This window comes from Lissotriton vulgaris, chromosome 2_1 (genome assembly GCF_964263255.1).
Source record: "Lissotriton vulgaris chromosome 2_1, aLisVul1.2, whole genome shotgun sequence".
NCBI classification, from domain to species: domain Eukaryota; kingdom Metazoa; phylum Chordata; class Amphibia; order Caudata; family Salamandridae; genus Lissotriton; species Lissotriton vulgaris.
This window is the reverse complement of record NC_141687.1, coordinates 1,686,550,850-1,686,575,263: the sequence shown is the minus strand read 5'-3', so window position 1 is coordinate 1,686,575,263 and position 24,414 is coordinate 1,686,550,850. Positions and strand designations below refer to the sequence as shown.

The 24,414-nt window shown below is 44.6% G+C and overlaps 1 protein-coding gene across 3 annotated transcripts in view; it reads left to right on the top strand.

The window, feature by feature from the left end:
• The window catches only part of CNKSR1 (connector enhancer of kinase suppressor of Ras 1), a 344,769-nt gene that overhangs the window by 277,994 nt on the left and 42,361 nt on the right, over positions 1-24,414 (top strand). For all 3 annotated transcript variants that reach the window (XM_086957647.1, XM_086957646.1, XM_086957648.1), the window contains one exon: positions 23,610-23,751. In XM_086957647.1, coding sequence (XP_086813773.1) covers positions 23,610-23,751 — 142 coding nt within the window. The remainder of the gene's footprint in view (positions 1-23,609; positions 23,752-24,414) is intronic.

The following is a 24,414-nucleotide window of genomic DNA, read 5'->3' as shown; positions in this document are numbered from 1 at the left end:
TTTCTCCTCTGCCAACCCTGGGAAATGCCTCCTTATTTATAATAAAAAGCATCCTTGTGATGTTCACGCATATTGGCATTCGTTATGGATATGTAGATAGCCCTGTCGCCGAAGATAGAACAACATTTGTACATGGTGCATAAAGACCTTGTACTCTGTATTCAAGGCATCATGATAATGTTGTGCGAAGCCAAGATGTATAAACAAAGCAGTTTCAGAGAAATTCATTCAACTTTGTCTCACATGTGAATATGTGCAAAAGGTCACAGCAATAATGTTATTGTGCACGAAAGAGGACCATATAAGAAAATGTGCAGTGTTGCTACATTGGCCTAACTCGGGCACATAACAAAGCTGCTCTTAGTTCTAACAGGATGAGAGGAGCAGTGCCTCCCTTGTCGAACTGCTATCTAAGCTATTCAGTAACATTTGCCAAGGTTGTTTCTGTGCTCAGCCCTAAATATAGATTGCAAAGAGTGTAGGAGATTATTAGATTACAGATAGTCGGATAACTGTCGATTGACCTGCTTTTCAAGAATCTTAGCAAATAATTGCAGTATAGAAATAGACCGATAGTCAGCCCAGTTGGGGATGCCCAGGTTAGGTTTCTTCCGTAATGGTACTGCCATTGCATATTTGCAAGGTTTAGGAACTAATCCCTCAAGTAATGAAGAGTTGAGAAGATTAATAACAGTAGAAAAGAGTAGAGGTCAACAGTTGCTCAAAGTCAACTTTTAGTGTCCAATAGAAATACAAACATAGGGGTCTCAATAGAAGAAAAAATCCCTATTGAACATGTCAGAGGAGTATGAGAGGTGACACCACCTTCCTCCTCTTGAGAAAAAAAGCGTGTTAAATCAAGACGCTGTATCTGCAAGGGCGTGGGGGTGACAAAAAGTTGACTATTTGTGAATAATTGAACAATCTGAGAGAGAACCTTAGGACGATTCTGATGAAGAGTAATTTTGTCAGAGTAGCAAATGGCCCAGCAGAATGACAGGTTTTGTAATAATCCCTCATAGCCACTTAGTTCGTCTTTTTTTCTTCTTCATTTTGTATAATAACCAGACAGTGTTTAATGTCCAAATACTAACTGGTGGGATACAAAGGTCACAAAAGCAAATACAGGCTCACATTCAGTATGGCATGAGTCTGGGTAGGTCAGACAGCATAAGTGACATGTAGTAGGAAATCAGACATTTTTAACTTCAGGCACATTAACGCCTGTAGCTACTAACTCAGGGGTGCCCCAGCAGACAACCGCTGCATGGAGGTGCAAGCAGTGACCAACTGCCTGACCTACTGCAGCACCACACACCACGACATTCGCAATTTCATACACCATAAGTGCATTCAGCCGTCTACTCATCACAATAGTTATGGTGCTGCCTCACCCATTTCCACATCCGTAACTTCATCCCTAGAGCACACATGAAATTCTTGGTAAACTCCCCAGATATGCTTTGGGAGCAAGCTTGTACTCAATTATATCCTCATTGAGGTAATTTTTGTGCCAGGCCCGCTCCAGCCTTTGGCAACTATTTTTTTTTCCCAAGTAATGAGTCATTAAACTAAGGAGAAGGTGCTGGATTAGGAGTTAAAAAGAGGTTTGAGTGGAAGCACTGATCACTGGATCAAAGCAGCTAGTTGCCAATAACTTTGGAGTCGGGAGTCCACTTTCCCCCGAACCCTGGCATAGTCTTGTGAAGAGTTGCGGAATCGAGTTTAGACCAGTTTCTGGAAAAAGGTGGTGAGACCAAGGGGCCTTCCCTACAGGTAGCAACTGAAATTAAATTTGTTAAAGCTAAGTGAACAGACCAGATAGGAGGAAAAGGGCAAACTACTGATGCTGTCCTAAGATTAGAAAAAAAAAGATCCCGTTAATGCTCGCTTTACGAGTAGGCAAATTGACTAATAAATGTAGATCTAATGCCTTGAAATTGCATACAAGAGAAAAAGCAAGGCTACAATTATGATATTTTAAAATGAATATTGAAGTCACCTAAAAAGTTAAAATTGGGGCATTTAGGTGTAAAAGGAGTGAGAACCTCTGCCAGTAATGAGCACAATCTTCCTGCAGGCCCAGGAGGACAGTAAATAAAAACTGAAAAAAGTGAAATTCTTTGTCAAATCCAATGAGAAGATAATACACTCAGCCTGGAAGTGGCAGATTACCAGTTTTATATTGGTACTGCACACTAAAAATGATCCCAAATCCCACCTCCCTTCTTCTACGTGCAGTCATGCCTTGCCAATAATCAGTTGGTAGAGAGGAAATAATGCCAAGTGTAGTTTCAAGTTTTATTTTATTTGATTTAGTTCTCTAATGAGAACAACACATTTTTATAAAAGGATAAAAATACATGTCATTAAAAATTGATTAATTACTAGGTAATCATTCTAATACAGTTTTAATAAAGTTTTTAAAAATGTAAATATTATAACACAAGAATTCCTTAGGAGATGACTTAAGAAGCAAGATCAAGCTCTGAACAGTTGTGCTATTACATTTTGTTTGGATTGGTTTCAAGAACCGCTTTCTAGCATATACAACTGTCGAGCTGGGGCCAACAAAACATGTTTCAAGTCTTGCACACTAGCGTTGCAGAGGTCACATGAACTGCTGGCATTTCATTAAAAGTCCATTTAGAAGTAAAAGATTTAAGAGGGAGAATCCTGAGCCGAAGTAATATTATGCATCACCTGACTCCATGCTTTAAGTTAAAACGAATATACTGTTGCAATTTCTTTAATTCTATTGTCTCGGCATACATTTCATAATGATGCAATTTAGTGCAATGTTGAATATCAAATTCATAACTTCTCCTTGGTGTTAAATGTTTTAGGAAGAGCTTCAGATGTGCAGGAGTACAGGATTGCAACAGATCAAGTGTAACCTTCGTTAATTTGAATGCAGTGGATACGTTTTGACTAAAAACGTACTTTGGTTATCCAAAGTCGAAAGTATCTGCTTTTAATAAAGATCTTAAGGTGCCTTGTTCTGCATGTACAAGGTTATATGCCCATCTTATGATGTTGGTGATCCCTCTGGAATATGAACTGACTAAAGAGAGCTCTAGGTGTAGAATGTCAATTGTAGAATCTTCATAGCCACGTTTACGCCAGAAAAAAACACATCTGGCATATAATCTAGTAGAAACCTAAAAACATATGATGTTTAGCCGGAGACAACAATTTATCTTTTTTAAAAACAATGCGTAGTACGTCTAATGTCCTTCTGATGAGCACCTACAAAGCTCCTACTAGAAACTGTGGAATGGAAGCAACTACCCCTTACTACAGGCTCAACAACCCCACCAAAATCACAGTAACAGCAGCATAAAGGGTGAATATCGGGAGCAATAGAGAATATACAGACTGTTTACATTGCATGACGCAGAGCTCAAAGTTAAGTGACTAAATAGCTCTCTCTGTCTAATGGGGAAGAAGCAGTATTCCGGGCCCTTGTGCCTGTTTGTGCGTAGACAAGCTTGCTCAACAGTGATTCTGCCCCACAACCTTGTTTTTATAGAGCATGGTCCTTGAGCAGGAAGCAGATCCCACCATAGCAAAAGACTTGAGCATCAACTGCTTGTGGGAGCAGCACAAACAAAATGGCCTCCTAATCTGCCACCCGTGTCAGAACAGCGCAATGCAGACGGAAGCCTTGAGCACATTAAAAAAACTGAAGATTAAAAATATCCCCTAGGCCATCAAATCCAAATATTAAAATACATGTGGCAAAGCAATATATAAAAATAAAAGAAGCCCAATCTGTTTACCATCATGTCTGCACCACAGCCATGTTGTTATGCGTGGGCTAGGAGCTGGGAGGAGATCCTACCACAGCATAAGACTATAGTGTCAACTACTGGAGGGAGCGGCACAAATAAAGTGGCACCTAATCTGTCACCTGCCTCAGAACAGTGCAGTGTGGAGAAAGAAGCACCAAGCCTATAAATTAAAACAACAGTCAGAAGATTACAAATTTCCCCCCAAACCATAAAATTTAAAAATATATGATGCATGTGGGAAGGCAATATAAAAACAAAAGAAGCCCCATCTGTTTTATTCCCACCCTTTTTATAATTTGTTAGACTTTCATTTGTAGCAGTTTCTAAGCTGTTGGAATTGAAGGTTCTTTGAGTACTTTATAATTGATAATCACATGGGTTATGTCGACCTGTTCATTTTAGCATACGTGCACCTCTGCCAGTTAAGCTTACTGGCTAAGCTTAAGCTTAACAGTTAAGCTTACATTGGCCGAGTATAGAAGACTGGGCAACAAACAATGCATGGCGCTACGGTGAAGATGAAGTCCGCTCTCTATATCCAGCTTTGTGAGAGTCGGACGGGTATAAACAAAACGCGCATGCGCTGGAGCAGTAATGGCGGCGGCGTCCTCGAAGAATGCGAGGCTTGGCTGCAGTAAACGATTCGGGAATCGGTAGATAGGTAAGAAGTGACTGGCTATGATTTTCAATTCCATACATTCGGGCCACGTAGTGAGACAGATTGAAGGAGACAATAAACTTTCTATGTCTCTTTCCCCCTCCTCCCATAGAATCCCGATTGGAGGTACAGTCACTCCCATTATATGCAGTGGAAACGCGCATATAAGGTAAATGCCTATTCCGTTTTCCTTGGGTCACAGTATGTAATCACTTTTTGCGAATAATATATGCTAAGTGAGACTACCCTGTGTCTCGTTTTGTAGCTACCGGATTGATCCACTGGAGCTACTCAGAATAGTAAAATCCTCTAAGGTAAATCAAAAAACTTCATTTTTTGTTGTTTAATTAAAAAACTTTGGTGAATTGCATATTAATATCGGTAAAATTGATTACAGATAATATTCACCATGATGCCTGCATGAAGTAGTGTTCCCTTACCAGGATGTGGTGAGGATGGAACCCACAAGATAAGGGTAAATGATCAAACCATTTCTTCCACTGTAACATATGTATGTGGAAAGAGTAGCGTACAGACCTAGATTAATTCTGGGCGTCACCATTTGTCTTACAGAATATTATAAGGAAAGTTGGAAGTCAGGACCACTTCCTCGTGTTTTTCGTTCTAGTGAAGGGTAAGAATATAATACTTGCTATGTGCCACGGCCTTGTAAATTAAAAACCTATCCACCTTTAGTTAGTAATCACCAATTTTATCTCTCTTAGGGTTAATATTTCCCCTTGGTTGCCTACGTTTGTGTTCTCCAGTCCTGATGAAGACTCGCAATCCCAAGGCTTAAATTACCTTATGGGCGTAAGACGAGTCGAAACGTCGACAGCATTTCCTAATCACCCTTGGACCAACCAATGAACCTTATCAAGTGCAAATCATTTTTCAGATACATGTCCATTCAAAAAATGTTCTGATCAGAAACTAAAAATACGTTGGCCAGGGTCCTAATACAGCTAAATATAAAGTACTGTATTGTTTTGAAAATCATGTGAATAATAATCTGTCTATCCACTGATTTGTTTTCCTTTTCGTTCACTTATTTTCACTCTTTTGATCACCCCCCCTTTTTGCACACTTTTTCTCTTGGGCAACCTCTGTTTTTATCTATTTGAAAATGATATGTTTGTATATAATATGAACTGTTAAAACAAAAAACAGTAAAGATGATAAATAAGCGAATAAATCAAAAATAATCTTTCTCTTTTTGGTGGTTTAGGTTTATTGGTGTGTAAAAAAAGCTTTTTCTCTAGTGCAACAGAGCAGACTGATTGTGGTTGCTCTACTTAAAAACTATAGATAGTATTGATTTGATTCATTTTTATAATCAATAGGTCTAGGACCATTGTTGTTTTGCTCCTGACAGTAGGTCAAGTCTGCTATCCAATCCTTAAATTTAGGCGTTCTGCTCCAGCCCCAACGGCACGCCACCCTCCTCTTAGCCAAGAGCAATGCAGTATCGATACATTTCCGACAGGATTTAGGGATATGCGGAGTATGCCCGAGAAGTGCCATCAATGGGTCCATAGGCACGATGCTCTTCGTCATTGCTGTGAGAGCGTCCGTTACCTGCTGCCAGTAGTGCTGCTCGAGAGGGCATCCCCACGCCAGGTGCAGAAAGTCTGCGTGTTCGGCATGGCAGCGCCCGCAACGGTCATCGTCCGCTAAGCCGAATCTGTGTTTCCGCACTGGCGTATAATACATCCGTTGCAGGAATTTGTAATGTATGATTTTCAGTCTACTGCTTGCGGAGATAGGAGACGTGAGGGCGCAGCAGTATTGCCATTTCTCATCAGTGAGGTCAACAGCTAGCTCAGCATTCCAATGTATCCGGGCACCAGCATCAGACATTGGAGCCGCAGCTCTGAGCTGACGGTAAAGACCAGAGATCAGATGTGCTCCATCCTGTGAGCATAGCAGCAAATGAATAGGAAATAGAATTTCAGGTTCATCAGGCAGGATGTCCCTCATCCCCGCGCGTAGGCGTATGTAATAGAAGACTTCAAGCGGGGTGCGGCTATGAGATGCAAAGAACAGCTCTGTAGACTTAAACTGACCGTTCGAGAATAGGTCGCCCCAGCAAGCAATCCGTACCCTCGTACATAGCGTGCAAAAGCTCTGTTCCTGCAGCAGGGCGAGATCAGGATGAAAAGTAAGCGGTAGCTTGGGCGAATATGGCAGGCGGCAGGACAAGCTCTTAGCAATACGACGGCATGCGTCAAGTGTACACGATACTGAGGTGTCCGATGTAGGTATGGATGATTCCGGGCAGTGGAGCAGTCCATTGAGCGGAATAGGATGTACGATCCAATCTTCCACTGCAATGTGAGGCATGAAGGGGGTAAGGGCCAGCCAGTGGTAGGCGAACTGCGCTTGTGCAGATTGATAATACGCTTCAAAATCAGGGATATCAAAGCCTCCCTTGTCATATGGAAGGATGAGCGTGGACCATTTCAACCTTGGGTTCTTACCCCCCCCCCCCAGAATAACAGACGCAGTTCCGACTTCAGGGTTTTGAAGAAAAAAGCGCCAGGAAAATAGGGAATGTTAAGGAAAAGATAGAGGAAGCGGGGGAGAATTACCATTTTTCTTAGGGATGCCCTTCCGGCCATGGAAAGCGGCAGGGTTATCCAACGGTCTACTGTGGCACTTAATTTAGTGATTGCTACTCCATAATTGGACCGTAGTGTTTCGCTCCTATCTCGGGAAATTTGTATCCCCAGGTATCGAAGATCGGTCCGACACCACTCCAGCGGATAATCGAGGGGGAAATCGGCAACCGCCTCCGTTAAAGGGAAAAATAGCTACTTGGACCAATTAATGTGTACACCTGACATTCTGCCGAATGAAACAAATTCTCGGAGTAGGGGGTTACGGTGCAACTCAGGGTGATTAACATAAAGCGTGATGTCATCAGCGTACAGAGACACATCGATTTGCCGCTGCAAGCATTGGACTAGAAAAGTTATTTGCTTAGCGCAGTAATGCGCCTTGCAGGAAAGCATCCTGAGCACCTAGTTCTCCTGAATTGTATCCTTTATCACCCATAGCTGCAACATTGTGGCATTTGGTTTTTTGTCTGAGTCAATGCAAACTCTTTCAGAGCATAGGCTGTGTGAGACTTTTTCTTGGGGTCCAGGGGACATTGGAGTAGTCTGGGCATAGCCAGTACGGCTGTTGTTGTTCACCACTGGTGCCCCAGGACCATAGTACCATTGTGCATCAATTGAAATGGCCATGTAATGCCTTTTAGCTCTGCATTCTTTCATGACATTGATTGTGTGCAGTAAATCCATACTCTAAAACTCAGAATACAGTGCAATAACAGGTCACACTTAAGGACTTAAATTTCCAGTCAGTGTTTTACTTTAAGAAAAACATGTTACTATCAGCTAGGTAAAACAAATAAAACAAACCCCTATGATTTCTAATGAAACCAGACCCTAGCATCTCCATGGCCCATGGTAACACCCCCTAATGGGTTTATAACTCCCTTGGGCTAAAGACAACTGTGAGACCTAAGGCCTACTATTAACCCCTTCCCTGCTCATGACGAGCTCAGCTCGTCATGCAGTACACTGGTTGTGTGCTTATGACGAGCTGAGCTCGTCATGAATATATGGCAGCAGGGATTTTCCAGCACAGGAGAAAAATCTCCCTAGCAGCCAAGGTGTTAACCAATCTAAGATGCTTCAGGTATACTACCAACAGTTTTAATGTTCCAAGGTTTTAGTTTATTAAATGGAGCAGGCTTCTGGTCTGCTGAGTCGATGGCAGTGATCATAATCTGGGGAAAGTAAACAAAGCTGTCAGACTAGAATGCCACCACCTAAACAAAGCAAGATCCCACTCTTGAAAATACAATGTTTAGGTTTACAATGACAGTGCAGCTGTCTGCAAGATATATTGCTTATAACATACGCAGTAGGCTTTGTGTCAGCCCACTTCAACTGTTGGCTTATTTGAAGCCTTTTTCTGCCATTGCTTTAAGGCATTTATTAATCACATTTTAGATCAATTTTGTGGAATGTGAGTTTCTCATGGAACGTTCTTGGCTGTTTTCTGTACCACCACAGAAGATATTCCACCTCCTTCTGAGTGCATGTGTTCTGAACGCAATCCTTTTCAGCAGGCATTTTTTTTTATTGCCTTGGTATCGACTCAAATGCAGTGCTGATATTAGCTTGGCCTTGTAATTGCTTTTTATTTATCACACCACCAAAATAGCACAACCAACAATACCACAGCACCACTATTACCACATCATCAAGACGAAGATTCACTTCAAACCGTACCCCGCAGCCCCCATAGGACCATCCCCTCCAATCACAATCACCAGCACAATATCAGCACCGCCTACACCACCACCAATTAGTCCATCACCAATGCAAGCTGCAAAACCCCCTTACCACCACCTGTACCATCATCAAAATACCACCATTATCTGCAGCACCAATATTACTACTCCAGTGAATGCCCTCCAACTCTAAATATCACCCCAACAATACCACGTCACAGGCTCCACTATTAAGCACTGGCAAAGTAAGTAGATCTAGCTTTATTTATCACTTAGAAAGATTGTGTTAGAGGCATATGAGCTGGAGATCGTACACTTAGCATTAGATCGCCACCTGGTGTTGGGTTCGGATGATTGCAGGTTGTTGTCTTCTTGGAGAAGTCTTTGTAGTCACGATATAGGTGACTCCTCCCTTGGACAATACTGCGCATGGGCATCGGCTCCATCCTTGGATTGTTTTTTTCCGCCACTGGGTTCGGATGAAAGTTTCTCCGCTCCAGCTAGAAAAACTTTTCCAGCAACTTCCACAAACTTCAAGAAACTACCTTTGACATCGAAGACCAGGCTTTTCGATGACATAACTTCCATTCCGGTAATCGAAGTGGGCCGTTAGGCCTATCGACGCCGTGCGGCCTACACCACATGGAAAGAAATCCGTTCAAGAAATGCCTGAAATGCCAAGCAAAATTCCCGCATAGCGATCATCACGAGGTTTGCAACCTCTGTCTATCGCCGGATCACAACGAGTCGACTTGCACAGCTTGTGCGTTCTTCTGATCGAAGAAGACCATCCGGGATCGGAGGGCCCGTCGACACAAATGGAGATCAGCCCCAGCGCCGGACAATATCTTAAACGACGAGGTTCCGCTCGTTCCAGAAGATGATTCACCGGATCACCAAATCATATCAGAGGCAGAGGACTCGGACGACTCGATTCCATCACTTCAACACGTGAGTACCTCTGCCCCTGCACCTCATGCACTGCCCAAGCCAAAGGCGAAGGTCAGCACTCCGCCCAAGGGGCCCAGTCGAGACCAAGCGCTCCCTCTTAAAACCCAGACTTCGAGCTCGGCTCCTAAGAAGACAACTACGCCTTCAGGTGCTTCGGCACCGAGCAAACCACACGTGCCGATCCCACCACTTCCAACTGCACCGAGGCCAAAAGACTCTTCGGCACCAAAACCGAAAGACTCTTCTGTACCGAAACCGAAAGACTCTTCGGCACCGAAACCAAAAGATTCTTTGACGCCGAAAACGAAAGACCCTTCGGTACCAAAGTCAAAAGACGCTTCGGTTCCAAAGCCGTCGACTTCCAAAGATAAAGAGGTAAAGTCCGCTTCCACTCTGAAGACTGTCGTTCCGGTGACAACACCCGCAAGGCCGGATCCCGAGGTTCCGAAGCCCTCGGACACGCCTGTCAAACCGAAAGTAACACCTTCAGCACCAGGAACTTTGCCACAGGACACTGTAACACCTCCCAAGGCAAAACGACAAAAACAACCTCTGTCAGAACCGAAAAAATAGACGCCGAAGAAGGTTGTAGAGGATGAAGAGGAAGAATTGTTTAGACCAGACCCTAAACAAAAGAAAATCTACATAAACCCAAAGACACGACATGTGGGTGCTATACCTCATAAGAAGAGCCCAGCAGAAACACCACCTACACCTGTGGTTCCTGCCAAAAAGGACTGTGCAACTTCCCCTATGCACCCTCCCTCTCCTGTATCTCCTTCCTCTCCTATCCCTCCTTACATTTCACCTCAAATCTCTCCTGCATACTCACATTAACCACAAACTGATGAGGAGTATGACCTAGGGGGTGGGGAGGATCCGAATACAGACCCAAATACATATCCTTTAGATGAGGATGTCTATACTTTTCCACCTCATAATGTGCCTGATAGCCCGGATCCACAGTTATGCCCATCAAAGCCCTCTCCTCCAGAGGACAGCATTGGCTTTAATCACCTATTACACAGAGCTGCCATCTACCACAATATTACAATGCACTCTGATGACATTGAGGAGGATTTTCTGTTAGATACTTTTGAGCCATCACACAGATCCACTCACATTCTTCCCATGATCAAAGGAGTCATTAAGCACGCTCCAGAATTATTCAAAGATCCTGTGCGTGCTAGGGTACTGAATCCAAGGATAGAAAAGAAATATAGGCCTGCACCCTCTGACCCAACCTATATTAAGGGACACACTCCTTTAGACTCATTGGTGGTGTCTAATGCAAGAAGAGCGAATTCACAGACTTCTGGTGAAACGCCCCCACCTGACAAGGAATCCAAAGTCATTGATGCGTCCAGTAAAAGGATTGCTGCACAAGCTACAAATATATGGTGCATTGCCAATGCACAAGCCCTTCTCTCACGTTATGACAGGGCTCATTACGACCAATTAGAAACACTAATGCAGCACCTCCCAGATCAGTATAGGGATCAGGCAACTGAGCTTATTTAAGAAGGCAAATTAATATCAAATGCCTCAATAAAATGTGCACTAGATGTCGCAGACACAGCTGCTAGAGCTGTAAATACTAGTGTGAAACTCAGGAGACATGCATGGCTGCGCATTTCCGGGTTCAAACAAGAGGTGCAAACCACAATTTTGAACCAGCCCTTTAACCAAAACCAGTTATTCGGTCCAGAAGTAGACACTACACTGGAGAAAATGAAAAAAGACACAGGTATAGCAAAGTCAATGAGAGGTCTACAATCCACACAGACTAGAGGTTCTTTTCGTCGCTCCTTTTATAGAGGAGGCTCCAAGCAGACTGGAGCAGACACTACAACATCTTTCAAAACCCAAACACAAACATCCTCTAACAAAGGATATTTTAGAGGAGGATACAGGGGCAATAATAACAAAGGAAGAGGACGCGGTAACAACAGCAATCGCTCCTCCTCCACAACTAAACAGTGACTTCCCTCTGCTCCCCAAATAGCATTCCATTCTTGTGGGGGGCAGATTAACACAGTTCCTGCCTGTCTGGAACTCCATCACAACAGACAGGTGGGTGAGACAGATTATCCAACATGGCTACTGCCTAGAACTTACACCAACCCCCCCAAACATACCACCCAGGCAGCGTCCTATGTCTAGAGATCACCTGACTCTGCTTCAACAAGAAGTCCTAGCACTTCTACAAAAAGATGCTATTCAACTAGTCCCATTAGAGGAACAGGGGACGGGGGTTTACTCGCTGTATTTTCTAATTCCCAAAAAGGGTAGGACACCGAGACTAATTCTCGACCTCAGTCCCCTCAACCATTACATACAGTCAGATCATTTTCATATGATCACTCTGCAACAAGTGCTCCCACTGTTGCAACAAGACAGTTTCCTTTCAACACTAGACTTAGACGCCTATTTTCACATCCCAATACATCCTGCTCACAGGAAGTACCTACGGCTTGTAATACAAGGACAGCACTATTAGTTCAAAGTCCTTCCATTTGGAGTCACTACAGCTCCACGAGTGTTCATGAAGTGCTTAGTAGTAGTAGCATCACATCTCAGAAGACAACAAATGCACGTCTTCCCTTACCTGGATGATTGGCTTTTAAAAGCCAAATCATTCCAGCAATGTGTACAACACACTCAGCTGACAATTCAACTGTTGCACGACTTGGGGTTCACGATCAATTACACAAAGTCGCACCTAGAACCTTTGCACGTGCATCAGTATCTAGGAGCTACCATAAACACATCTACAGCTCTAGCGTATCCCAGTCCAGCCAGGATACAGAGCATTCAAGCCTTAGTCTCAACCTTTCAACACCAACAGTCTCTCCAAACAAGAGTGTTCATGAGATTAATAGGCATGATGGCATCTTGCATCTTCATAGTGCCACATGCAAGACTGCAAATGCGTCCATTACAAGTGTCTAGCACGACAGTGGAATCAGGCTCACGGTCAGCTCACAGACCTGGTGTTGGTAGACATCCGTACGCATCGCTCTCTGCAATGGTGGAACACCAAAAACTTGACAAGAGGACGGCTGTTCCTCGAGCCTGTTCCACAAATAGTGCTCACAACAGACGCATCCCTCACAGGATGGGGAGCCCATCTCTTACACCACATGACTGAAGGTCGATGGAACAACCAACAAAAGCTGTTGCATATCCATCATCTAGAGTTGCTAGCAATATTCTTAGCACTCAAAACCTTTCAACTTCAAGTACAGAACAAAGCTGTCTTAACCCGGACGTACAATATGACAGCAATGTACTATATACAAAATCGGGGGGGGACACACGCTCTGCAACTGTCCCAGCTCGCACAGAACATTTGGAGATGGGCCGTTCCTCAAAACATATATCTGTTAGCAGAACACCTTCCAAGAGTTCACAATCAGATAGCAGATCTGTTAAGTCGGCAGTCACAACAGATTCACGAATGGGAACTACATCCACAAGTTCTTCAACCATTCTTCCAACAGTGGGGACAGCCACACATAGACCTGTTTGCCACCCACGAAAATGCAAAATGCCCAGCCTTCGCCACCAGGTTCCCACACCCAAGGTCGGAGGGCAATGCAACATGGATGAACTGGTCAGGCAGATTTGCGTACACTTTTCCGCCTCTCCCCCTCATTCCACTAGTGGTGTGCAAGCTCAAGCAGTCTCTCATGCTCATTCTAGTATCTCCCACATGGGCACGTCAGCCGTGGTTCACCACGCTACTAGAACGCTCTGGTTCCACATCAAAAGTTACAGCTCACACCCTCGATGTTAACACAGAACCATGGAGAAATCAGACACCCAGACCCGAACCAACTGAATTTGGCGATCTGGCTCCTGAAGTCTTAGAGTTTGGTTATTTTAACCTACCACCAGGCTGCATGAATATCACTAACCACTACTAGAGCGTGTTATGCCACCAAATGGAAAAGATTTGCAATATATTGCAAACATAATCACATTGATCCATTGGATGCTTCCATCCAAAATATCATTTGTTACCGGTTACATCTACAAAGGTCTAATTTAGCATACTCTTCCATACGCCTACATCTGGCAGCAATTGCAGCCTATTTACAAAACAGACCACACTTGTCTCTTTTTAGGGTACCTGCAATCAAAGCATTTATGGAAGGATTAAAAAGAATAATCCCTCCCAGGCTGCCACCTTCTCCAATATGGAACATAAATTTGGTCCTTACGAGAATCATGGGACCCCCTTTTGAGCCTCTGCATAAATGTGAACTGCAATTTCTCACATGGAAAACTGCTTTCCTGGTTGCCATCACCTCTCTCAGAAGAGTAAGTGAAATACAATCGTTCACTATACAAGAACCATTTTTTCAAATACATACTAAGAAAGTGGTTCTCAGATCTAATCCAAAATTTCTTCCAAAGGTTATCACACCTTTTCATTTAAACCAATCTGTAGAGTTACCTGTGTTTTTCCAAAACACAGACTCGGTAGCAGAAAGGGCCTTACACACATTAGACGTTAAAAGAGCTCTGCTATACTACATAGATAGAACCAACTCCTTTAGAAAGACAAGACAATTGTTTGTATCTTTCTCTCCTCCACACAAAGGCAACCCTATCTCTAAGGGTGGGATTGCCAGGTGGATTGTTAAGTGCATACAGATATGCTATCAGAAAGCTAAACGCATGCTAACAGTTGCTCCTAGAGCACACACACCACTCGCAAGCTAGGAGCCTCTATGGCCTTCTTAGGAAATATTCCATTAGAGGACATATGCAAGGCAGCAACATAGTCTACACCACACACCTTCAATAAACACTTGTGTTGATCTGCAAGCTAAGCAGCAAGCTGCAGTAGGCCAGGCTGTCCTTAGAACATTATTTCAGACTACTGCAAAGGATACAGGCGACCACCGCTAGAGTAGACACTGCTGTACAATCGATGCTAAGTGTACGATCTGCAGCTCATATGCCTCAAACTGAAAATGCTACTTACCAGTATGAATCTGTTCTTGGCATGTAGAGCTGCAGATTCGTACACGCCCTCCCGCCTCCCCGACCTGTATCCATTCCAGTTCTCATCTTACTTAGATGCACACGCATGGACATCCTTTTTTTCTTACTGTATCTTTACTAACTCAATCATTTCCCATCAAACCGAAAAAAATTCTAAGGATGGAGCCAATGCCCATGCGCAGTATTGTCGAAGGGAGGAGTCACCTATATCGTGACTACAAAGACTTCTCCAACCTGTAATCATCCGAGCCCAACACCAGGTGACGATCTAATGCTAAGTGTATGAATCTGCAGCTCTACATGCCAAGAACAGATGTATACTCGTAAGTAGCATTTTCCTTCTGCTTGCCTGCATTGTCACATTAGACCAATATCTTTTGGCTTTTCCATTGCAGGTTAATGTAGGTGGTCACAGGGGTCCTTGGGGTTTCTTTGGATGTCTGGCATCTGGTCATTGACGTTGAGTGAACTGGGGTCCTGAAATTGTTTTAGATAGTGGCTGGCCAGTTTGCCAGTACCCGCCAGCTGTGCAGTCCTTTTAGGCATTGGCGTAGGGGTTCTGGCTTTGCTTATAGGATCTACTATTCGGGGTTGAAATTGTATGGTGGCACGGACTCTCAAAGTTTTGAAGAACTTACAATTGGCAATAGAGGGTCTAGTAGTTGATACCTATTGACCAGCATGAAAGGGAACTTGACCGCAGATTCAATCTGTGAAGTCTTTGATACTGTATCATCTATCATAGTTTTTTTTGCCTATTAAAACGACCCTGATGTGCAGGGAGTTTTCTGCCTGCACAGTGAGGTTGTTACTTCATTTATCTTTCCAAGACCTGCTGTATTTCGCATTGTGGTCCCTGTCGGGAAATCAAGTGATGGTTGCTTTGCCCTCAATAGGATGGGGGCACTGTCATAGTGACCTCAGGACTCAATGGTCCACTAGATCAAGAGTTGCCACTGACCTAGTCAGCCAAGGCACCATCGACAAACCCAGTAGCTCTTCTGGCTCTAAATGTGGCATGAAAATTGTAAATTTGGTGGATCTTCAGCACTCCTGTTATACCCTGGTGTTCCTGTTCTTCCGTACTCTAAATTACCCCCAGGGTGCCTCCCCCTCCATCTGTGTATTGAGAAGGCATGCAAAAGGCATGTGATAAGTACAGGATGGTTGAGGCTGGTGCAGTTCAGGAAGAAGTAACTCTCAACACAGTTTTTAACATGCATTCTCTTGGCCAACGTTAATGGGGTAACTTTGTGGCTTTGGGGCAGTTTTCATTCTGTCGATATGTATCCTCGCATCCTTTCCATCGTGGAGCCTGGTCAATTCTCCTGGCTGGTACAGTCCTGGTACACAGGCCTCCTCCTTGTTGTTTAGTCAATACAGTTAAATTTGTGTCAGAGGTGGCCAGTACTTTTACTCCGAGGATGGTCAAGGTGACATCCTTCAGCCATCTAGGAAGCTTTTCTGATCCGGAAAATGCATCTCCCTACATATCTCACCAAGCCTTCTGACACAAAGGACCGGCAATTAGCCGCCAACTACTTACACAGTACCACCCCAGAACACATCTCTGTTCAAGCCAGTCCTTTCAAGCCATAGTTACCAGAATTAAAAGAGCGAGAGCTGGTGGAAGGATGTTCTCCTTTAATGCTGCCAAAATCTGGAACTCCCTTCCCCTCCAACTTAGGTCTAACCCGGATTTAACATCCTTTCTTAAACAACTAAAGACTTTTCTTTTTAACGCGCACTACTAATTCCCTGGCTGATCACCTCTGACAAAGTGGCCCACTCTCTAGTAAGCGCTTGGACGCCTCCGGGCAGCAATCGCGCTCTATAAGTTTACGTTTCATTTCATTTCATGTTGTAATATAGAACTGTCAAGGTTTCCTATCCCAGTGGCTATGCCAAGACCAGGTTGTCCTAGCTCTGGTGTAGAGGAGTGTTTCCTTGTCTTGTGGAATGCTCTCCCCCCAGACATCCGAGCCCAGCCTAACCTTCTTCCTTTCCGCAAGGCACTTAAGACTTGGTTGTTCCCTTAAACCCATTTTTCTTCTCAATCTTTTCTGATCTATCATTAGCGCTGGGACGCTCATGGGCAGCCATGCACTTTACAAGTCTGTAAAATAAAAATAAATAAATATATAAAGATGATTCACAAACTGTACATCTGTATTTTTCACTATAGCAGTGGAACCCTGGGCTCATTAAGGATGTGGCTTTGTCACCTGCCCCACCCACCAGATACACTGTTGCTAGTCCTCCTCAAACGTAGTAGTATTTTGTTTTGTCCAAGATGGACATTGGCAGCTAAACACGGAGACTACCCTCCTGTGCAGCATAGCTACATGAAGTCTAATGGACTTCAGCACTCTCTAGTCCAAGTGCATAATCCCCACTGCAAGTGCTCAAGGGGCTCTTCATACATATCTCAAACATCATGGTGAAGGACAGGCAACCCCATTTGAGTGACTATGTAGAGGGGAGCTGATGCAGCTCATCTCTAGGGGTACAGAAAAAAAAGAACTGTGCTTCTGGCCAGCATAGCGCTATGCCACAGTCTCCACATAGTTTGGATAGAGAGGGCAATAGCTACTCTCACAAAAAAGCGCGCATATTTGAGTGAGTCGCAGACATCTGAGCCTAGTTTGTCTGTCAGCAAATCTGTACATTAAAGGGAACACATCCCAAGGGCTGTGTAGTATTGTCAACTCACTAGAAAAAAACACACAGGGCACACAAATAAAAGAAATCCGCTATGGAGAGCATTTTCATCTTTACAGATGTAAAGAAAGTTAATGGGCACCAACTACTTCAATTCTGTCATCACTGCTTCTGAGATAAAGGTTCAAAGCAGGTCATCAGTTTGGGCAAGTATTCTTTGTAGTTGTCTTTCCCCTGATTATTTTCTTTGGGAAAGTTGCTACCTCGTCTGTACGTTTTGGTTAATAATATGTTTTCACATGTTGGAAATTGATGCTTGCAGTAGTTGGTAGGGAATTTTTAAAGTGCTTAACCTATCATTGCAATTTGTTGGAAAGCTATTTACTTGATGAATATGTATGTCCCTATTCAGTATCTTTGGTTGTTAACGTATCTCCTTAATATTCATTGTGACATTTATCAATGCTGGTAGTTCTCTGCGTGTGTGGTTGGGTGATGGCTCCTCTTCTACATGTTAAGGTTTTGTTTGGTAGTTCACTGATGTCTGTTCACCGATGTCCGTTCACCCATTCGTTGGGATAAGGGGGTCAACTCTGCAAGTGAGTATAGTTATTTTCAGTTGGCAGTCCCCATTTCTTCCCTGCACTAATCCCATTAGCATTGTGTAGTAATGGACAACACTACATTGAAGGTAAGTGAGTTCTTTATTTCTTGGTAAAGCTCAAGGATGTCGTCAGCTGTCTTCACTCGGTGGCGCTGCTCTGTCAACATTCCAGAGCGAGCGCCGCTTGACAATAGGAACATACCAAGTACAGTAATAAGGGAGGGGGTAAAGGGCACAGGGTGGGGAAAGGGCAAGGGGCAAGTTACAACACTTCATCCTCCCTATAGAACAGACAATAGAAAGGGAAAATTATGCAGGCCTAAACAGAGACCTAAAGTAGCTATCTCATTACAAACTGTTTTTGCCATTGGGGGGCGTGCCTTTGCCTACCACTTCTCCTGTCCACTCTGGTCTCCCCTCTGATGTCTCCACCCTCATACCTAGCGGTGTGTGGCCTGGAAACCTCTCTCCCTGCTGGCACAACCCTATCCTGGCTCCACATTCTTCCATCTTCCATGACTACTGAATTCTTGTTGAGAGTCTTAATAGTGCTGGGGGCATAGAATTTGTCTCCTCCAATTCTCAGTCTTTCCGGTTTTTTTATATACACTCTTTGACCTGGCTGGAATCCTCTCTCCTTGGCTCCCCACTTCTTGTCATACCAATCTTTGTATTTGCGTTGGCTGGCTTCAATCTTCCTCTTGATCACCTGGGGGTCAGCTTCCATTATTTGACTTCTTCCCATCCAACTAGGTGTGAGCTTAGTGCCTGCTTTCCTTCCTCTCAGTAGCTCGAAGGGTGTGCATCCTGTGGTAGACTTGGGTGTGGTATGGTAGGCCCACAGCATGTCCCTTAACGCTTCCTCAATGTTCCGTCCCGCTTGTTTTGCCAGTTGTATGCACTCTTTCACCATGCGGTTTACTCTTTCCACCTTGCCGTTGGCCTTGGGGCAGTACAGTGGCGTGCGGACATGTGCAATGGAACAGTCCTTGAGGAATTCCTTCATTTCTTCAGATATAAGTTGTACGCCATTATCCGTCACCAGAGTCTCGGGCACACCTTCTCTTGAGAACACCTCTCTCATGAACTCAATGATCGTTCGGGTGTTCACGTTGTGGACTACCTTGTAGGTCACCCAACTAGAATAGTAGTCCACCATGACAATGAGGTACCAGTCTTGGGACCCTCTTCCCTGTATTGGCCCCGTTATGTCCAAGCCGAGCTTGTTCCACGGGGCTTCAGGTACCTCCACAGGTGCCAAAGGTGCTCTTCTCACGGTCTTGGACTTGTCGCTCAAGCTGCATGCGTAGCAATCACGCACTTTGTCCTCCATCTCACTGTCCATCATAGGGAACCAGTAGTCCGTACGAAGTCTGGCTTTGCTCAGGCTCCTTCCTAAGTGACCTTCGTGAGCCAGCTCCACTATTTGGTTTCTCAGGGTTTCTGGAGGAACTAGTTTTCCGGACTTCAATATTAAGTCTCCCTCCACTGATAGATCCTCTCTCACGTTCCAATATGGCTGGATCTCGCTCTCCATGTCTTTGCATTTTTTCGGCCAGCCCATGAGTATGAACCTCTTTACTTTCTTCAGAGTCTCATCCTGACCCATTTGACTTTTCCATGTGTCCTTTTCTATGGCTGCTAAACGCAACTCCAGGACTGGGTCACCTCTAATCTTCTCCTCCGCTTCTTCCTCCGCCGGCGCTCTCGACAGGAAGTCAGCTACCCTGTTCTGCTGTCCTGGAATGTATGTCACTCTGAAATTGTAAGCTTGTAATCCTACAGCCCATTTGGCTATACGCGGCGTCATACTCTCCATATCTTTCTTTGTGAATAAAGAGACTAACGGTTTATGGTCAGTCTGCACTTCGAAAGGAGTTCCCCAGATGAAGAATTTGTAGTGGCAGACCGCCCAGTAGACCGCTAGTGCTTCTTTCTCTATGGTAGAGTAGTTTTTTTCTGATGTCGTGAGAGTTCTGGATGCAAAGGCCACCACCTTGATTTTGCTTCCTTCTCTTTGTGCTAGGGTGGCCCCTACCCCCCGGTTGCTGGCATCCGTAAAGATGATAGTCTCTCCATTTGGGTCAAACTTCCCAATGAATGGGGCTTCGATGATGGCCTTCTTGATGTCTTTCATTGCCGTCTCTTGATCCTTGCCCCAATTGAAAACACTGTCTTTTTTAATCAAGTCTCTTAGAGGCTGTGACACCATCGCAAAATCTTTAATGAACTTGGCCATGTATTCAGCCAGCCCCAGGAATGACAGAATGTCCTCTTTAGACTTAGGAGTAGGAGAATCTCTCACCGCCCTGATCAGGTCACTCTTGGGTTTGATCCCTTCTTCAGAGAGGGTGTGACCTAGGTAGTCTACGGCACACACACCTAACTTGCATTTAGAAGGTTTAGTGGTAAACCCCACATCTCTCAATTTCCTGAGTACCTCCTTCGCCATTTCGTTGTGCTCCACTTCATTGCCCCCATAGATCAGTATGTCATCTTGGAAGCAAAGGGTGTTCATGCAGTCCTTTAGTACATGTTGCATGACTCTTTGGAAGGCCGCAGCTGCCGACGCCAAACCAAATGGCATGCGCAAGAACTTAAAGTTTCCAAACGGGGTAGTGAATGCAGTGAGCAGTTGAGAGTCCGGGTGTAGTCTGATTTGATAATAGGCTGACGATAAGTCTAGCACACTGAAATATTTTGCTCCCTTAATAGTGCTCAACATTTCGCCTATTCTGGGAAGTGGATATCTGTCCACCAGGATGTTGGCGTTAAGGCTCCTCAGGTCCACACAGAGCCTAATGGTATTCCCTCCATCTTTCGCCGTGATCACAATCGGGGCCAACCAAGCTGAACTTTCAATCTCTTCGATGACTCCCTGACAAATCAGTCTCTGAAGTTCCTGCTCCAGGGGTTCTCTCATGCGCAAAGGTATGGATCTTGTCTTATGCACCACGGGTTCTGCCCCCTCCTTGAGAATGATCTTGTGCATATAATTCTTAAACACCCCTAGATTGTCACTGAAAACCTCTTTAAACTCTTCCATGAGGTTACCTGCTATGCCCAGTGGATCAACTAACAACACCTGTTCTGAGTTATTGGGATCTAAGGTGATGCCTAACTGTTTCTGATGCTTCCAGCCCAACAAAGTGGAGCCCCTGGAGGATACGTACACCTTTCCCACTGTGTGTCTATCCTTAAAGGAAATCTTCATCGTCACCATGCCCTCCAGTGGTATTCTCCCCTCATTGTACCCCTTGGGATTGATGTCAGGTTGTAACAATTTTACAGAGTGATTGGCAAACTTTTCTTCAAAAACATTTTTATCCACCAGGGTGTAGGGTGAACAAGAATCAGCATACATGCTAAATTTGACTCCATCTAGGAGTACATCACATTTGGGATACGAAATCACTTCATCTTCCTCATCCCCACTCAATTGAAAAACATATGATCTCTCCCCATCCTCCCCTTGGGTGGTTTCTTCAATGACATTCACTGACTTGCCTGGCGTCTTACACACTTTGGAGAAGTGCCCCCACCTGTTGCACTTCCTACACTGTACACTCCTAGCTGGACACTTCCAGTTACTTGCCAGGTGGTTGGGACTACCACATTTAAAGCACACGATGGGGCCTGACTTACTACGCCCCCCTTCTTTACTTTTGTCCCCTACTTTACAGACGGTCTCTCCCTCAGAACTAGACTTGTTTTCCGTCCTCTCCTTACTCGCCCCCTCAGTTAATTTCATTTCCCTGATACATCTCGCAGTATGTTCTAGGCCCTTGGCTATGTTAACAGCTTCATCTAAGTTCGGATTCTTGGTGAGTAACTCCTCCTGCGTCTTAGTGTCATTGGTGCATCGCACCAGTTGATCTCTAATTAAAGAGTCGGTGAGTTGCCCAAATTCGCACGTGGCAGACAGCCCTCTCAGTACCGCTACGTAATTGCTCACTTTTTCTTCCCTTTTCTGCACCCTCTTAAAAAACTTGTGCCTCTCCATTACCACATTTATCTTCTCCTTAAAATGTGCCCCCAGTTCCCTGAGTGTACTTTCATATACATTGACACCTTCTTCCACTTCCTCCTGGTCATCATCTACTAGCCTCCCTGTTATGTCTTCATAGATCTTTCTCCCATGAGTACCCAAGTTGTGGAGTAGTATGTGTTGCTTGCGTATATTGGTGTAATTGCTACCGCCTATGGCAATCAGATAAGATTTGAATATGCCTTCCCACCTTCTCCATGGAATGTCAGGTTCACCTAATTCATTTAGAAAGGGGGGAGGTTGACTCATGCCCGCCCCCGCCATTGCCATACAGGTGAGGTATACCTGAAGGAAAAACTTGCCTAATAAACAGACAGCAGAGATGCAGAGGAAATCTAAATAATAATATGAAAACACTGCAATTTATCCCCAGAGTGTCCCCGATAAATATTAATGACTCTCTACATTGTAAACAACACAAAAATATGTGAGAGAAAACAACAATTATGAAGGTTGTAGAAATAGTCCCCTTTCTACTTCTTCACACTGCCTCTCCTCAGACCAATGAGGTAACTGGCCCCCCCCCCCACCACTGGCGGGACCTTCCTGTTGAGGAGACTTCCTTCCTCACAATCCTCTCAAGTCCACCGGCAAGCTCGTGAAATTTCGTTATAAAGGCAGGTGAGCTTCTCCCCTAAATGTGCACATAGCTCTATGTAGCGTAGGCTCGGAACCAAAGGCTTAGACAGGAAATGCAGCGCGATGTGAGTCTCTCACGAGGGAATCAAACTGCCACACCTCGCAGCCCTGACAGAGAGTTCTGCTTTCACTTTCCGCTTCTCTCCGCTGACACTGAGGAGCGTGTTGAACACAGCGCGATGTTAATATTTTCCCTCACGCCGCTATCTGAAAACGAGGGATTCTTCGTAGAAGCAGCTGTTTTCACCAAACACAGCCTGCGCGCTAGACCGTGCCCGACCAGGCACCCGACTTTACCCTTAACGCGCTGAAAGCAAGAGCCCCACTAGACTTGTGAGGAGGGATCCCGGTGCCCGACCCGACACCCGACAATGGTCCCCACCACCCTATTTGACGCAGGGGCTGACTCTGAGGGTACCGACGCTCTTACTTGAAATTGACAAGAGTCGTCTCATCAATCGCTCGTGGTGCCTCAGTTCACTGCTTCAACGCTTGTCTCCGTCAAATCTTCCAGAAGACGTCAGTCACTTCAAATGACAGCAATCACTTCACCAGGGGAACGACATCCGCTGTCCCTGGCACAGCTTTCCCGGTCCTCGTCGCCAAAGAATGTAGTAATGGACAACACTACATTGAAGGTAAGTGAGTTCTTTATTTCTTGGTAAAGCTCAAGGATGTCGTCAGCTGTCTTCACTCGGTGGCGCTGCTCTGTCAACATTCCAGAGCGAGCGCCGCTTGACAATAGGAACATACCAAGTACAGTAATAAGGGAGGGGGTAAAGGGCACAGGGTGGGGAAAGGGCAAGGGGCAAGTTACAACACATTGGTTGTTGCATCTCTGGTCAATGAGCCGAGGACTAAATCGTGTTTTTACCCATGGGGAGTCTTTCATGAAAAGTATTTTCTAATCACAATGTTTTCTCATTCTGCAGCCAAAGAGGGAGATGCTTCAGCCTCTCACCCAAGTACAGAATCTCCTGCCAACTGCAGTGAGTTCGGGAAGTAAGGAAAAGGTGCCTCCAAAAAGCCCTCTTGCCGTAAAGAGACCCGAGAGCTATGCCGCAGCATCTGCAGGTACTGTTCAGTCATCCCTGATAATTCAAGCAAAACTGCTGTCCTTTGGTGATGTGCTGCTCCCTTTCTAAAGGGCCACATGTATCAAAAAATTATTTTGCAATTACCAAATAGCTATTTTTATCAAATCGCTGTTAGGTTATCTCAAAATGCTATGTATATAAGGAATCTCAAAAGATTTAGCAGTTCCTTAATATTACCTAATAGTGATTCTGTAAATAGGTAATCGCTATTAGGTAATACGACTCCTTTCGTTCCTATGGACCTAAAGGCGCGAATGGTTTTGCATTAGATAATTTGTGATTACCTAATTAGTAATTGCAAATAAAGTACTGCAAAGTCAAGGGTGCCCGGGTGCCTGAGGCACAGCCAAAAAACAAAATTGTGCACATGTAAAACGCACACATGCCCTAGGTTCATGTGTGCACTACATGAGACGTACAAAAATGCATTTTTGTGCATTTTTTAAAATCTGCACATGGTTAACATCAACTTGGAGGTGATGGTAGGAGTATTTTGAAAATGCTTGCTACATTTTCTGAATTTTGCGATTTGCACTGTTTGCTAATACAAAGCCCAGCGCCAGACCCCCTGTTCCCCGCAAATTCCACTCCGCCCGCATAACGTACGACGCCGCTACCCTCTCAGCACTTAACCCCGGCC